At 39.7% G+C, this 16,232-nt stretch overlaps 1 protein-coding gene across 2 annotated transcripts in view; it reads left to right on the forward strand.

Annotated features, from left to right (window-relative positions):
* Positions 1-15,856, forward strand: part of SCFD1 (sec1 family domain containing 1) — a 45,883-nt gene extending 30,027 nt beyond the window's left edge. The window contains exons 16-26 of one of the 2 annotated variants that reach the window (XR_013228473.1): positions 1,154-1,224; positions 2,886-2,965; positions 4,262-4,324; positions 4,920-4,995; positions 8,163-8,216; positions 10,374-10,426; positions 11,537-11,570; positions 12,843-12,908; positions 13,886-13,978; positions 14,330-14,398; positions 15,652-15,856. Coding sequence is in view for 1 of the 2 variants with exons in the window: in XM_077323018.1 (XP_077179133.1) it covers positions 1,154-1,224; positions 2,886-2,965; positions 4,262-4,324; positions 4,920-4,995; positions 8,163-8,216; positions 10,374-10,426; positions 11,537-11,570; positions 12,843-12,908; positions 14,330-14,398; positions 15,652-15,678 (593 nt within the window). In the remaining variant the exon portion in view is untranslated. The remainder of the gene's footprint in view (positions 1-1,153; positions 1,225-2,885; positions 2,966-4,261; positions 4,325-4,919; positions 4,996-8,162; positions 8,217-10,373; positions 10,427-11,536; positions 11,571-12,842; positions 12,909-13,885; positions 13,979-14,329; positions 14,399-15,651) is intronic. The other variant, XM_077323018.1, reaches the window with a different exon arrangement.
* Positions 15,857-16,232: the final 376 nt, after the last annotated feature.

Raw genomic sequence — 16,232 nt, forward strand, 5'->3', positions numbered from 1 at the left:
AGGAATATGGCTACACAAGTTGAAGGTTAGCATGAATAGTGAGATAAAAAAGCTTTGTCCCTATTGAGTCCTGGGTATGTTGTAGTATTGAGTGTTGTAATAACTTGCATTTCTGCAATCTCCCTTTCTAGCCTGTTCTTGAAGTTCCTGTGCAATATAACAGCTACTTTCAGGTCCGTTATTGAATGCTCTGGAAGGTTGAAGTGCTCCCCTACAGGTTTTTCAATTTTGTGGTTTTTGATGTCAGACTTGTGTCCATTAAATCTTTGGCGTCTGGACTCTGATTCTATCATCTAGGGAATGTTGGACTATTCCATAGCCAGAACTAATAGTTCCAAAACCTTGGCCACCAGTCATTGTTCCAGTTAACAGCATCATCTCACCTTCTTTGGTGTGTAGCTCACTAAAATATCAATATGAGATTGTGCAGAAGATGAAAACAGGGTTGCACTTAAAATTAAGATAATTCATTATTGCCGTTTATTTCCTGGGTGTTCGAAGAGTATTTACAGCTGATAAGCAGGAACTGAGGGAAGTGGCACCACTCGTCCAGAACACATGATGATTTAGGCAGGAAAATTGTTTCACTTGCTCTGGAGTAAAATATTGACCCCCGATTCCTTAGAAGCTAGAATCTTCTATCCACAGCCGGCCTGTGCATATGTATTCGCATATGTATGAAGAACGGTTATAAGTGTAACTTTGTCTTGCCCCCCAAAATTTGTTAGGCTCATAGAACTAGTTACACAGTTCTTTTGTTCCTGGCCTATATTTTAGTGACAGGCAAACTGTATGTAGAACAACAGTGTATGTTCCTGCTGCTAATTGATATCTTCTAGCATAGAAGTACTCTTGACTGATCAAGTACCTCAAATTGTCGCTTCTATACTTCAAGTTTGATCAAGTACTACATATGTACTTTGAGTGTGGCTCTTCCACTGCTGCTCATATAGAAATAACAAAATTTCCATTCTTTTAATATTTGGCATTATTAGTATTAGTATTATAGTATTTAATACTGTCATTCGAAAAATATATAGCTCATCTCTATTTGTTTTTTTTCACTAAACTGTATTTTTCATAACAACATTAAAAATGCTTGCATAAACAGTTTGTTTTTAGAAAATAAACCGCAAACCTTTTCTCCTTACAGCGGGAACACCAGAAGATAAGATGCGACTGTTTCTGATCTATTACATAAGTTCTGTACAGTTGCCTTCTGAGGTATAGCTTCTTTCCTCCCTTCTTTTTAATGAAACAAGTATTTGCTCCATTTTATAAAATTTTGCATTTTTCCAAAATAAGTAAATGTCTATAATATTTATTAAACTGAATATTCTGTTTCTGGTAATGTATTAGACATCGTTCTAATTTTTTCTGTAGCTCCTTCCATGACATTTTATGATGGAGAAACTGTAAAAAAAAACATATCAGAGTTAAGAATAGGATGAACATATTTTCCATTCAAAAAACATACATTTTATTTAAATCTTTATGCCATTTTTTTTAACAAGTAGGTTCCAAAGCAGTTTATAACAGTGTAACAACACAATTTAAACAAACAACAGAAGAAGCAAAATCTCGGTTTTCATTGAGCCGCATCATCCAAGACTATGGGCAGTAAGCCACAAGTCAAAGAGTTCTTTGGCTGTTGCCCTTCAGCTTGTGCTCAAGACTTGCATCTCTGGCCAAGCCCAAGCTTTATACCTGTAACAGGAAAGGAAAGTGAAAGCTTATCTTAAATGTTATGCAGCTGTCGAAACTTTCCCATTTTGCATTGGCAAGTATCCTGCTTAGAATTCTGCAGTTAGCATTGTAAGGTCTGAAGCAACTCTCCTAATTGTGTATCAGAAACCTGCTACAGTCTCATGCTGGGGACTCCCTCTTTCACTACATAAATCTCCCTCCCTCTTAGCAGTTAACCATTTTAATAAACACATTCAGCTTACTGCGGTTCATGTTAAAATTGATGAATATTTTGTACTAATCAAAGTTAGCTATAAAATGGGTCAGAATGTCTGCTGTGAAAGGTTGTGAAGGGAGAAAAAGCATACAGGGTCCGGGCAAGCCTAATGCATCTTTCTGGAGGTTGGCCTATGTGTGTAATTTCAGTAGAGTTACCATGTTCATCTGCTGGAGCCAGCCTATCAGAGTTCCTTGAGGCTTATCTACATAAAGAGAAAAACTGTGTAGTACTGCCTTCCTGGAAATGTCCCATGTTCCTCAAGCAGTCTCACTTACAAGTGGTAAATTCCATATCAGAAATCTCCCAAATGTAGGGAAACAAACAGAAGAGAAGTACACCAGAGAGAAGTCCAACCTAACTTTTTTCCAGACATGCATTTTACATGTAAACTGGGTTTGTATTTGTATGTGGATGTTTAAGATACTGTGCCAGATCATATATCTGCATCTGTAAATACTTTATTCTTTTAACTTCCATGGAATTATCTTGTACTAAGTTGATTGCATTGAATTCATATAGTACAAAGTAGTATTGCCTTTGCACATAATAAACCGTTTAAGGGTTTTTTTAAAGTACTTTCAAAGCAATATCTGTGTTTGAGGATTACATATTGGTTTTTGGTTTCATGTTGTGATTATCTTTCAGGCATTTATGTGCTAAGGGTTAGTTCAAATTCAGCCATTATAAGGCTCCATAAAAGTTAATGTCTTTTTTCTTATTTCAACACTTTTTCTTGATTTGCCATTTCATAACAATGGTGTATTTTATTTATGTTAACAATCATCTTTTCATGCTCATGCTTGCTTAAATGATAATGAGCATTTGTTTTGTTTTTGTACCTGGGGGTCAAAATATTGGATTTATTTTACTATTTAATTTAGAAGACGTAACACATTTCAAGTCTCCTATTTGATTTTAGGCAGATTTGGAACAGTACAAAAAAGCACTGACTGATGCAGGATGTAATCTTAATCCCTTAAACTACATTAAGCAATGGAAGTAAGTTGATTTTCTTGTTATAAAACTTTGAAAGAGTAGATTGTAAAAACTTAAAAGATTAAAATTTTTCTTGTCCTTGCCCACACAGCTGATATTCAGTGGGAAGAAGTGGGTATATGCTAGGCTTTCCTTCATAAATAAATGTTCTAGAATGGAGCACTGTACTAATGCCAGCTGTTGTGGTGCCTCAAAGAGCCAAACTAAATATGACAATGGCCATCAGTCCATCCAGTTGTCACCTATGCCATTTTAGGAGCAGTCGCAGTTCTTTAAACATTTCCATGAAGCTCTGATCTTGGTCAGGCCCACAGAGCAGCAACCCCAGGAGCACTCCCCCCCCCCACACACACATGCCTTTTTAGATGTCAAAACAGCCTCCATAGCTACTACAACTTTTTAAAAAATGGCACAGCAGCCACAGGATGGATCCGTAGCCAGTGTTACATCTAGAGTTGTAAGAGAATATGACATTAAATATTTAAATGTGTCCTATGTTTATTTTTATGGTTTTCTATGGCTGGACCATTTAAACTGGGACATTTTAGAATTTGTTGCCACTCCCAACCTCCATTCAGGCAACAGAAGAAAGAGACAGCAGAACTTATACTTAAATACCTTCCACTAGATGTTTTCTCAGTGTGCAACAGACAGTGCCCTTGGGACTACCATGAAAACCAGATACACTCAGGATTGTGGAGCAGTAACCATATTCATTGTTTTTGAGAGTGTACTCTGTTTTCCATGGGATGAACATACCTTTGTAAACATCCACATTTTGGGTCTTTCCATATTAAACTATGGGAGTTTGTGAGCCAGATTGTTGATGTACTGTGGCTTTTAAAAATCCAAAATAGAAATAAGTGGGAATTCATTAACTGTTTATCGTATGGTAACCAGAGTGACACAGGATCACAGATCAGATGAGCTCAGTTACTTTACTCTGTGGAAAATATCAAGTTTTCTTCTTCTTGTTTGTTTTGGATACTGTGTTGAAATGGATCATTCTATTTCAAATGCAGTATTCTGGAACTGAACTACATTTTTTTCTGAATCGTGCGTTTTAGAAGAGTGAAATGTGGAAGCATTACTTTGTCAGTGAAGGAAGAGACAGATGTTGTTTGGACTGTGTCTGTCTATATTTGCAGCACCAGCCTTTTGATGTGAACTAAGAACCCTTGGATTGCTACACAGGATGAATTTTGAACTGAATGTTTCATTCATAGAAAGAGATAATATGCTAGTATACTGATGAAAACAAATTAAGCACTTAGATATTAATTTACTTTTTTTTCACAGAGCATTTGCCAAAATGGCTTCAGCTCCAGCTTCCTATGGAAACAGTGCAGCCAAGTCACTGGGGTGAGTTACAAACTGCTTCAAAGTCTGAAGTAAATTTTTTATTGTTGACTGCTTAAGTGCTGACTGCTTTAACGTTATTGTTAATTTAAACAAAACATTGTTAAAAAGTGTCCCACCATATTCTGCTGTTCAAGCTGAGGCATCTACACGATAACAGAAATTGGATTATTATTTTCATATAAATTAGGCCAATAACTCTTTTACACAGGCTATAATTGTTTTAAATCATAATATGGAGCTGAGTAAACTGGAATCCATCAGAGGAGAAACATTCAGCTCTGCTCACCAGTAGCCCTCACTCTTTCATTACATGGTTCATTTTAACACAGGGCCTTTGAAGCATTTCATTGATCCAAATGGAATCTTGTAGTCACTTCTATGCAATAATGCTAAGTGCAGGTCTGAGTAGAAAATTCTGTCCAGCTTTCACATGTATTAATAATTAATACATCTAGAATAGAAAACTAATATTGCTGGTAATTCATATTTTGTCATGTTCAGTTTTAGGAGTTTATCAAATAAATAAATAAATAACATTCTTCTTAGATACATAAAAGCAAACAAAGTCATGCAGAATGTGTTCTTTATGTTGCAGCCTTTTTTCACGTGTCATGAATACAGGATCACAATTTGTGATGGAAGGAGTCAAGAATCTAGTACTAAAACAACAGGTGTGTTTGATGATTGAACATTAATCTGAATGGGATTTCATTCCCTCCTAAAGGAGCAGGTTCATAGCTTGGGGGTGCTGGTGGACATGGGCAGAAGTGGCCAAGGGTGCCTTTCAGTAGCTCCACGTGGTGAGCCAATTGTAGCCTTTCCTGAATAGGAAAGGTCTTGCCACTGGCAATATACAGATTATATTATTGCCATGTGCTCTACATCGAGCTGCCCTTGAAGTCTGTCCATAAGCTACAGATGGCACAGAGTGTTGACCAGAGTGTTGACTGGAGTGGCCATAGGGATTACATCACTCAAGTCTTTTTCCATCACAACTTAAGACTGCCTTCTCCCATATGAGCCTACCTGCTTACTCAGGTCATCTTCAGATGCTTATGTAATTTTAAACTATTTGCCCTTCTCTTGGAGGCCAACCAGCGGTCAATGAAAGTGGATCCTCCAAGTCTTTATAAATGCCTACCTCTGGTAAATCAGTAGATTGAGGACCTTAGAACTCCATCAGTATTGGAACACATGGCTTATAGACAACAATTGCATATGGACTTGTTTTTAAATACTTGGAAACTTTTTCTAGAAACATATATATCTGCCACGCTTTTGTTGCATTTTTGTTTCTTTTTAAAAAATTGTATTTAGTTGTTGGATTTTGAGTTTTTCCCCTTGTTCTGTTTTGTGTGTTTTTTTCTTTTAATGCAGGAAATATTTTTTTCAGAAAAATCTTTAGAGCCCCTGTCATCTGAGGCAATTTGAGAAAGGAAGGGCTTTTTCAATTGTGGCACAAAATCTTTGAAACTACCTTCTCAGGGAGATATGTATCTCCTTCTTGTGTTGTCTTCTACCAGCGGGTGAAGACTTGTTTCATTTAGCATGCTCTCAATAATTGTTAGTGGCCCTCCTCCCTGGTTTTAGTGTTGTATGTTTATATGATTTTATTTAATTTATGTACTTTAATATTCCTAAGTTTTAATGTTTTCATGTTTGCTGCCCTGGGTGGACCCCATTTGGATAGACAGGCAGCATAAAAATATTTAAAATAAATTAATTAATTAAGCATGTTTATAGATTTTATTGTAAACTAGATATTAAGGCCGCTGTGGGCAAAATACAGCGGGCCCTAGCATGATGGATGGGTGGAGGGATGGGGTGAAGGAAGGAGGAAAAGGAGAAAGAGAGACAGAAAGAAAGGGAGGAAGATAGAGACAGAAGAAGAGGGAGAGAAACAGGTAGCCAGAAAGAGGCAGATGGAAGAGAGGGAAGAAGGGAGAAAGGGAAAAACAAAAGGAATGCTGGGAGGAAGGGAAGGAGAAAGGGAATGCTGGGAGGAAGAAAGGGAATGCTGGGAGGAAGGGAAGGAGAAAGGGAATGCTGGGAGGAAGGGAGGAACAGAGTAAGGTAGGTGGCCTTGGGACCTTCTGCTGGGCCCAGGGGCAGGCTTGGCTGCCCCAGGGCCCGGCAGAAGGCTCGGGACGGGGGCGGCGGGCTTTGCGGCCTACTGCCGGGCCCAGGGGCAGGCTCGGCTGCCCCAGGGCCCGGCAGAAGGCTCGGGACGGGGGCGGCGGGCTTTGCGGCCTACTGCCGGGCCCAGGGGCAGGCTCGGCTGCCCCAGGGCCCGGCAGAAGGCTCGGGACGGGGGCGGCGGGCTTTGCGGCCTACTGCCGGGCCCAGGGGCAGGCTCGGCTGCCCCAGGGCCCGGCAGAAGGCTCGGGACGGGGGCGGCGGGCTTTGCGGCCTACTGCCGGGCCCAGGGGCAGGCTAGGCTGCCCCAGGGCCCGGCAGAAGGCTCGGGACGGGGGCGGCGGGCTTTGCGGCCTACTGCCCGGCCCAGGGGCAGGCTCGGCTGCCCCAGGGCCCGGCAGAAGGCTCGGGACGGGGGCGGCGGGCTTTGCGGCCTACTGCCGGGCCCAGGGGCAGGCTCGGCTGCCCCAGGGCCCGGCAGAAGGCTCGGGACGGGGGCGGCGGGCTTTGCGGCCTACTGCCGGGCCCAGGGGCAGGCTAGGCTGCCCCAGGGCCCGGCAGAAGGCTCGGGACTTTGGGAGTGGGCTTTGTGGCCTTCTGGCGGGCCCAAGGGCAGGTGAGCCTGCCCCAGGGCCCGGCAGAAGGCTCCCTGGGCGAGGGGAAGCCGGCTGGAGGACTTACCGCTGGGGAAGGCTTCTTCCTCTGAGCGGCAACTCCCCGGCCGGCCCAGGCGAGGCTGGGCCAACCAGCCAATGGGGAGCCGCGGCTCCCCATTGGCTGCTTGGCCCTCGAGTGACACTCGGAGGGCCCAATCAGGAGCCGCTTCGCGGCTCCTGATTGGGCCCTCCGAGTTTTTATCCCGGACAGGGCCCGCCCTAACTCCTCCCCACTTGCCCTTACTCCTTTATTCCTCCCGCTCCTCCGGAGCGGGGGGAGGGTTAAAGATATGAAGTAAAACACAAAGAGATGTATTTTGAATCAAATATAATTTCATAGTACAATCAGATAAGCAATTATTATTAAAATCACAGGCTTCAGTTGTTAAACACATTATTTATATGCAAAGGACTGTAAGTTTCATGTGGCTCCTGAGCAATTTGTGATGCTCCCAGCATGTCTAAAAAAATGAAGTATAATTAAAAGACGATATCCATGCATCAATAGCTCAATGAAGGTTACCACATTTCCCATCTATCACAACTTTCCTATTATATTGAGAATGATTTCTCTGCGTGTAAAAAATATTGTTAAACCAGGGAGAAGATTAATTGTCCTACTTCATCCTTCTATCCTTTTGAATATTGTTTACCTAAGATGTCATAAAAACAAGGAGCAGGCAGTGTTGTATCCACTGGCATAATCTTCTCTCCAAGCAGGAAATTTGAACCTAGATTACCCTAATGACACAGAGCTGGTGTGACTATCTGGACATTAATTCTAGACTAACATCTGCTTTATTTATTACTATCTGGCCATTATTCCTAGACTAGCACCTTATTTATTTATTATGTACTAATAAGAATAATAAGATATAAATCTTATTAGAAAATAAAATGTCTGCCTCATTCAGGGCAGATGCAGATATACCACAAAAGTGCAACCAAGTGTCATCATCTTTCTTCTATGAGACATGTTATAGAATGGACAGGCTTCTGTACTATTTGTACAGAAGCCTGTACTAATTGTACTATCTCTTTCATAGAATCTACCAGTCACCCGTATTTTAGACAACCTTATGGAGATGAAGTCAAATCCTGTAAGTAATATTAAGGTCTGAAATGTTTATCAGATTCTAATATGCAAACTTTTTCTTCCACTCATGAGTATTATCCATGTAATACAGTGGGATTGAAATGTGGGCATGTTGTGTCTTAGGTATAATAAGCAAGGGGATCCATTAAAACTCACAGGGAAAAGGAAAGCCTATCCTCCCAATCCCCCTGGTGTGCTGCTATTGGGCAGCTAATAAATGGGCTAGGAGCAAAATGCTTTCTGCTGTGAGCCCACTCATCAGCTATCCTGCAGTGGCAGTGGGTGGCAAATAATGCTAGATAAGTAGTAGGTTTTCAATAAATGTACAGGACATTGTATAAGTTTCAGTAGCCCATTTCCACTCCTGTAAAATTTAATTCATCTGTGTGCATGTGTGTGCGTGCGCACGCAAGTGTGTGCAGATTATATGGGAAAGAACCACATGGTATGTCCTGCTGATATGATTGCAGCAGTTACACTTGACCATATAGTACCAATTCATGTAAAAGCAGCTCCCAAGTAACTCAGTATTCCATCTGAGGGCCCTTGTTTTGGGGTAATCAAATATACAAGCAAAAGAAATCAGTTAACTCCGAGGTCTTCTCAAGGTACAATAATAAATTTTTGCGTCCTTCAGATGAATTAAACATTTTTTTTTACTTTAGGATTTAAACATCATTTAATATTAGAAACAAATGCCTATTCATATTTTATCTAAGATATAACAAGGAAGAAGATATGTTCAGATTTATAAGGATTCCCTGTTCATATCATTTTATAAAAATATTATTTGTATGTTGCACTGTAGTTCTATCAAAGATTGCAGCCATAATTCTCCAGAATATTTAAACAAGCAAAGCATTTTTAGTAGACCATATTAAAACTGCAGGGCTTTTTAAGGCATTCAGAGGTCTTTGAGGTTTCATTTTGTATGAGAGACCTAATGTACTAAACAAAAAGTAATTGCAATTCTTAGACTGCAGATGGCATTTCTAATGTTTTCAAGAGATTTGCCCGTGGTTTGTTGAAAAGTGGTCTTATGTGACTTCCCTATATTTCGTTATCACAAAAAAAGTTTGAGGAATTGTATCCAAAAGGTAAATGATTGAAATCTGAAGTGTGGGATATATTGGGGGTGGGGATGAATTTGCTAATATACGGCTGACTGAAAAGAATATTCATGGAAACTGCTAAGGTTTCTTCTCTGTACATTTTGGCCTGGGTACCATTTGGGTGGTTTACATGTAGTTGCTACTGGCCCCTGGTATATATCCCCATCAAAAATAGCTTATTCAGTGTGGACTGAAGTTATTAATGCAGATATTAATCAAGATCTGTGCCCATAGTGGCTGTGTGTATATAAAGAATTCTAAACACATATCTCTCACTGAATCCCATATTTTTATAATGTAGACTAGCCAGTATTACAATGTTGAAAACGGTGAAAAACATAACTGAAGTTCCCTTTTTTTTCCTTATGTGATTAAAATAACTGTGAAAGTAGACAGAAAAAATGATGACACTTGCCAGTGAAAATATTGAACATGTCTTTGAGGGAGGAAAAAAATCTCTCATATCATCATAATGTCAACAGTGAAAAAATGGAGCTGTACTTCCACACATTTTGTAAACATGCTTAATTTTGCTTTAATGGAGATCATAAATCATGCAGTTGAATAACAGGAGTGTGCTTCATGATGAATAGTGATTTTGACTGATGTATCTTCTTACCATTTGTTGCCATTACATGTTTGAAGCAAAAATAGGTGGTTGGCGACTCCTAGGAAGAATGTACCTTTTTGAGGAGGTGGGGAATAAAAGATGGTATGAACTTCAAAAACTCGTCACATCTTGGGATTTTTCCATATTGCCTCATAGCTAGAACGTTCTGTGCAACTAGCATATTTTGGAAGGCTTGGTAGCAGTTGATTTCAAATGAGCCACTTAATCCCCATTGGCACCTGTCATAGCCATTTCAGTACTGTATGAGAATGCGTACTTGTAAAGAGCTATTTCAGTGAAATGTAATCTTTATGGAAATACTGTGATGTGATAAAAGTTAATGGCCTAGTACCAGGTAACCTAAAAATGTAATCTGGAAGAAAGACTGGTCAAACTGATTGGATTTAAAAATGTTACAAACATTTATCTTTTTAAATAGGAAACAGATGAATACAGATATTTTGACCCTAAGATGCTGCGAGGCAATGACAGGTGAGTTTACTGTAATTTTTTTTAAGCATATAGTTTGAAATCTTATTAACCTCTGCTCCCTCACTGGATTTGCCTGGCACTTCAGATGTTGTATCCCCGATATCCTAACTTTTCACTATATCGCATATATAATTTGCACTCTTCATCTCTACCAGAAGAATATTAATATTTATGAAAGAACAGTTCCCCACAGGCGCCTCTGTACTGCCACATGGGCTATGAAACTTACTGAACTGATACAGTCCCCAAGTCACTTAATTTCTATGAGGTATTCATTTTTCCAGTCTTGATTCATCACCTCTCACCCTACATCAAGCAAGGTGAGGATCACCTCACGCAGGATGGCTCCCATAGAGGGTGGCAGGAGCCACTGCAGTGAACTTGTTGCCTCCACCTTATTTGAGGTAGATGTGAGCTACCAGCACCTCAACAAGGAAGGCTGCACCACAAGCCAGTGTCTTCTGGCTATGCAGGGGACCTACTTTTACTCACTCTCCTCAGTTGTGGCATAGGGCCATTTTCCAGGGCCATTTTTTACTTTCCCATCTGCTTCTAAGCCTGGGCCAAATTAAAAGGTTTTTATGTATGCACAAAATGACTGCTAAGAGCCAGCTTGGTGTAGTGGTTAAAAGTGGTGGTTTCTAATCTGGCAAGCTGGGCTTGATTCCCTGCTCCTCCACATGGGTGACATTGGGCTCATCACAGCCCTTATAGTTCTATTCTGACCAAGCTCTGTCAGCTCCACCTATCTCACAGGGTGTCTGCTGTGAGGAGAGGAAGGCAAGGCAATGGTTTGAGATTCCTTCGAGCAGTGAAAAGCAGGGCATAAAAAACAATTTTTCTTCTTAGCCATTCTGATCCCTAAAACTGATCAGAAACCTGACACACTAGTTGTTCCTTTCTGTGCCATACTAAATAGCATTATTAAATCTTCCGTGTCTTCGACACTATAATAAATTTTGTTAGGGCAAATGAATAATTCAGTGTAGGTTTCCCAGTCTTCATACTTATTCAGATTTCTTTCCATGTTATAATTGATGTACACTCTTATTCTATGTTTACAAAATACTGAAAGCAGTGAGCTGAGGGTTTTGCTTTTTTAAATTACAGCTCAATTCCAAGGAATAAAAATCCATTTCAGGAGGTAAGATAATGAACATACTATTATTTTTTAAGCTATTGCCTTCACTGTTTGTATTCACTGTAATATATGCTTGGAGATACTTGGTTTCCTAAGTGAGAATCATATCCTGTTTTCTGAAATCATTTGTCTGATTACAGCTTTGTTAAATAGCTGACAAAATGAAAGCTCCTTTCATCGTCAGAGGGCTGAATAAGCATAACATCTAACGCCCTTCAGTACCTTGTCAATACCCTTGATAATAAGTAAGGGGTTTTATAACAAAGTCATGATGTAAATATTGACTTTTTAAACTTTAACATCTTGAACAGCCTAACTTCTCTGTCCCAGAGTGTTAATAAAACTTGCTTGTTCCCCCTATTTCCTTCATGTCTCATGTGCTGGCCCAGGGAGGGTAAGGCATTTCTAGAGCATAACCTAGAGAGAAGTTACCAGAGTGAAGAACTCGAAGTGTAGCAGGCAGTGACACTAATTAGCTGTGGTACATTCCCTCAGATGTACTTAAATAACTGCCTTTAAAAGCCAAGGGTTCTGTCTCTCAGGTGACGGATAGGACAGAGACTCTGCTGGTCAAACCTCTAATTAAAAGTCCTGTCCTTTGCAGCCCCTAAACTAACTGATAGTTAACCATACTTTAACGGTTCACCAAATGTATGGCTGTCTCTTAGTGTAATAAAAATCAATATTTAAGTTTTTTGACATTTCTTAGAATTAGAAAAATAAAATACAGAAAATGGAAGTTAAAACGTCCTGATGTTAGAAATGTGCCAAAATAAATTTCCCATTACCTATCATTTACATTAATGAAGAGGTATTTTGTCCACTCAATGGCACTACATCAATAAGATTCTCTGTGAGACAGAAGCCCTTTATAGACATGCAAACGGTACATACAATAAATACACCCAGGAGAGAGAGAGAACTGAGAGTACATCACACCTTTAAAGAACATAGAAGGTATGCATGCATGCTTGGTATGTAGAGATGAACATACATACAATTTTCTTTGCACTTCTATGAAACTTTGTTCTTTCAGAATTCCGTCATGCAGGAAGTCATGCATGCACTCATACACGATTCCTTCTCTACGTTAATTACTCACGCTTGGAATTTCTGAAAGGACTGTCATTACTCATAGATTGTTTCTTTTTGGCCTTGAATGCTTTGGAGTTCATCAGCATAGCAAAACTTTTTCCAGTTTGAATTCTGCTTCTATATTAAAGTCGGCTTGCAGTAATTGCTACAGCATATTGATTTTTAAAAATTCTGTTATAGGCAATTGTATTTGTAGTTGGAGGAGGCAATTACATTGAATATCAAAACCTTACTGATTACACAAAGGTATGCTTTGCACTTTGTTCTTTTATTATGTGTACTGACAAATCTTTTCCTCCCATTCTCTGTGACGTTGCCCCTCATCCAAAAACTTCAGTGGATTTTCTTGAGTATGCAAGTGTGCTTTCTGATTCGTTTCACCAAGGGATGCCTCAAACCAATATAGAGAATGAGAAATGTGTGCCTGTTTGTGGTCAGTGGGAACATTTGTGAATTTGAATACATGCAGAACTGATTTATTTGTTTTGTACAGTTGTAATTTATGTAATGCAGTGGCTTCCAAACCTTTTAAAATCTGCCCCCTTGGCTAGCCATCTTGGAACATTTCTCACTAGGAAAATGCAGCCACAATAGGAAGAGTCAGACTGCTGCCCCACTCCTCACCCCCCCCCAAAAAATCCTTCCACCACCCTCAAGGGGGGCGTACTGCCCACTTTGGGAATCCCTAATGTAATGGTGTTAAAATGGATTATGATTTTCAAAATTTAAAAACATATAACAAAGATATGTTTAATGACATCTATCTTAATCACTTTCCTATGCAAAGATATTCCATTATTCCATTATGCTTCCATAGGGTATGGCCAGTATGCCACCTTTATTATAGGAGATAAATATATAAAATTATAATTATATGCAGGTATCATACTTTTGTTGATCTAACTTCATTTATCCTTACCAATCAGGTAGTGCAAACTAATAACATTATTTTCTTTCTATATTAAATTTATATATGATAAATTTATAATCTACAGGATGGCTCCCATAGACTATTCAGGGTTTTGCCCAGCAGCCCTGTGATCCCTTAAAACTGCCATCAGAGGACCTTCATGAACAAAATCCCATGGGGGTAGTGCTGCAGTAAAAAGAAGAATGTAGACAAAATCCACCTAACTTTTCTCTGGTGAAGAATTTTCAACACCCATTCCTCTGCCATTAGAATGAAGGAGGAAATTCTGTTTGATTCCCCCTTCTTCTTGCAGCACCTGATGCCATGGGACATTTTTTCCACAAGGGTCTCCCAACCCCCAGCATCACTGTTTTAGGGAGTCACCAAAGACTGCTTGGGAAAAGAGGTGAGGAAAATCCACATGAGCACAAGAAATCCAGCCCACTGATTCTTGTTTCCCCAGTCCCCTTCACCCTTAATCTTTCCTTTATATACATATCTGGCTCTGCTCAAAGCTTTTTTTTCTAAAGCAAACCAAGTGATTTTAATTTGTTTGATTTCCCTAGTGAAGTCCTGCACTTACCCAGTGCCTCAGTGCTCTGTATTTGAGCATTTACTGCAATTTCATATTGAAATAAAATGTAGAAACTTGTGTTTATTTTGCGGTGATTTTAAAATTAGCATTGTTTAGTAATGTATTGTTCCGTAATGTATCATGCCTTTTGAAATGGAACATTATATCTTTGTCTCATGAAAGGGCAAACAAGGTAAACATGTCTTATATGGCTGCAGTGAACTCTTTAATGCTTCACAGTTTTTGAAACAGGTAATGGCATAATTATTTTTTTTAATTTGAATTAGTTTAACATCTTTCTATAGATTTTACTCAACTAAATATTTAGTATTTAATAAGTGCATTTTAAGGGAACTGTGCAATGTCTGACCTGAAAGTTGGCCATGGTAGATGGGGAGAGACTTGGTGAGGAAACAAGAGTTGGCAGAGTGAGAGAATGGAATACATACAGTGCATGCAAATGCCCAGAGACCTTTAGGTATGTCATGAGGGCAGGGGTGCTAACTAGGGAAGGAGTGGCATGTATGTTGCTCATATGTAGGTGGGCAGAAGGGATTGAGCCTTTGCAGGAGGCAAATTTCCTGCAGGCCAGATTGGTCAGTGATTCTGGGGGGGGGGGAGGGTTGGGGGGGGAGCGTCTGGACATGAAATTGGGGTCACTGTGGTAGGCAAGTAGTTGTGAATTCCTTGCATTCTGCAGGGGGTTGGACTAGATAACTCTGGGTGTCACCTCCAACTCTTTGATTCTATGCTGCTTGTGGTTGGTCATCTCTACTTTCCCAGCAATCTTATTTATCTCCTCTGGCCTGGCCGAAAGTATTTTTTGGATTCAGATTTCAGGACACACATAAATACTATTACTCAACAGTATTCAGGTCCTCTGGACTGTATTGGGTTTAGGTTTTGTCAGGATTCCAGAATCATTAGTGCTCCATTATTCCCAATGGGGCACTTTTAGGGGGGAGGCTGGAGTGATTGTTTTCAACCAAATGATACCAAAATTGGAGGGGCATTTGTACTGCCTGTCCACTAAAGACACTTTCCAAAGTTGCATGAGGTCCAATTCCATAGACTCCTGAACAAGGTGCCCCCACTCATCCTACTTGCAGGAGCATAGATTGGGAGGAAAAAACAGTGCAGGAAAATGCTGTGAAGGAGTCAGCCAGACCTGCAGTTCTGCCAAGCTCAGACACCCATCCCTTGAAAAGGACTATTACACTGGCAATGTATTTGCCAAGAGGAGGGAAAACAGCACTCTGTTAAAACCCTGCTCCCATAGGAATTCTTTTGTCTTCAGGCTTTGTAAGGGTAAAATAAAAGTTTGTCCCCTAAATATTCTTTGTAAACAATTGTTCTGTTCAATAGAGACTGTTTTTCTGTATTCTGTATTGGTATTATTTTGTATTCAGTAATATATAATCAAATCAGTTTTGTGATACAATCAAGTTTCCTTTGTAAATTGCAAGTTAAGCAACCAATCTTTTTTCTTGTTTCTTTGTATTCAGCTGTCACAACTTGGACTGAGGCCATAATCTGACACAAATTGGCATTTGGCAGTTTGAAGAACGTATCATGACAACAGCTAACATCTTAACCTGTGCATAATATTTAAACTTCAATTGATTCCTTAAATTTATAATTTTTATGAAGCGATGTTCTGTACTTGTATAAAGCATACCACATACTTCAAATAAAATCAAATAACCCACAGTGCTTGGATTCAGCCCCCTGTTATATTTCCTTGACTTGTGTATGTTTGATCAGTAGATGTTAAATGATTAGGAGATTTTATCTGGAATTACAGTGCAGTAGCATATTCTAACACACACACAGCATATGTAACGTATACCATGTTTCTTATTTGGTGTTGAAATATATGGTTAGATATACGTTACTTTTTCAGCCACTGTAATGGAACTTCTGTTAGGGAAGGAGATGCCCGTTTTGTTCCTTTGATGGCCCCCAGGCTTGCTAGATTGTGGGAGGGAAGGCTCCAGGATTGATAGGTTTTAATCTCCCCAGTTGAGAGTCCTAAAGATCAGTGGTGTAAAACATTGTGGGGTTGGGTAATACAGATTTGATGAAA

Source organism: Paroedura picta, chromosome 2, assembly GCF_049243985.1.
Source record: "Paroedura picta isolate Pp20150507F chromosome 2, Ppicta_v3.0, whole genome shotgun sequence".
In the NCBI taxonomy this organism is placed as follows: Eukaryota; Metazoa; Chordata; class Lepidosauria; order Squamata; family Gekkonidae; genus Paroedura; species Paroedura picta.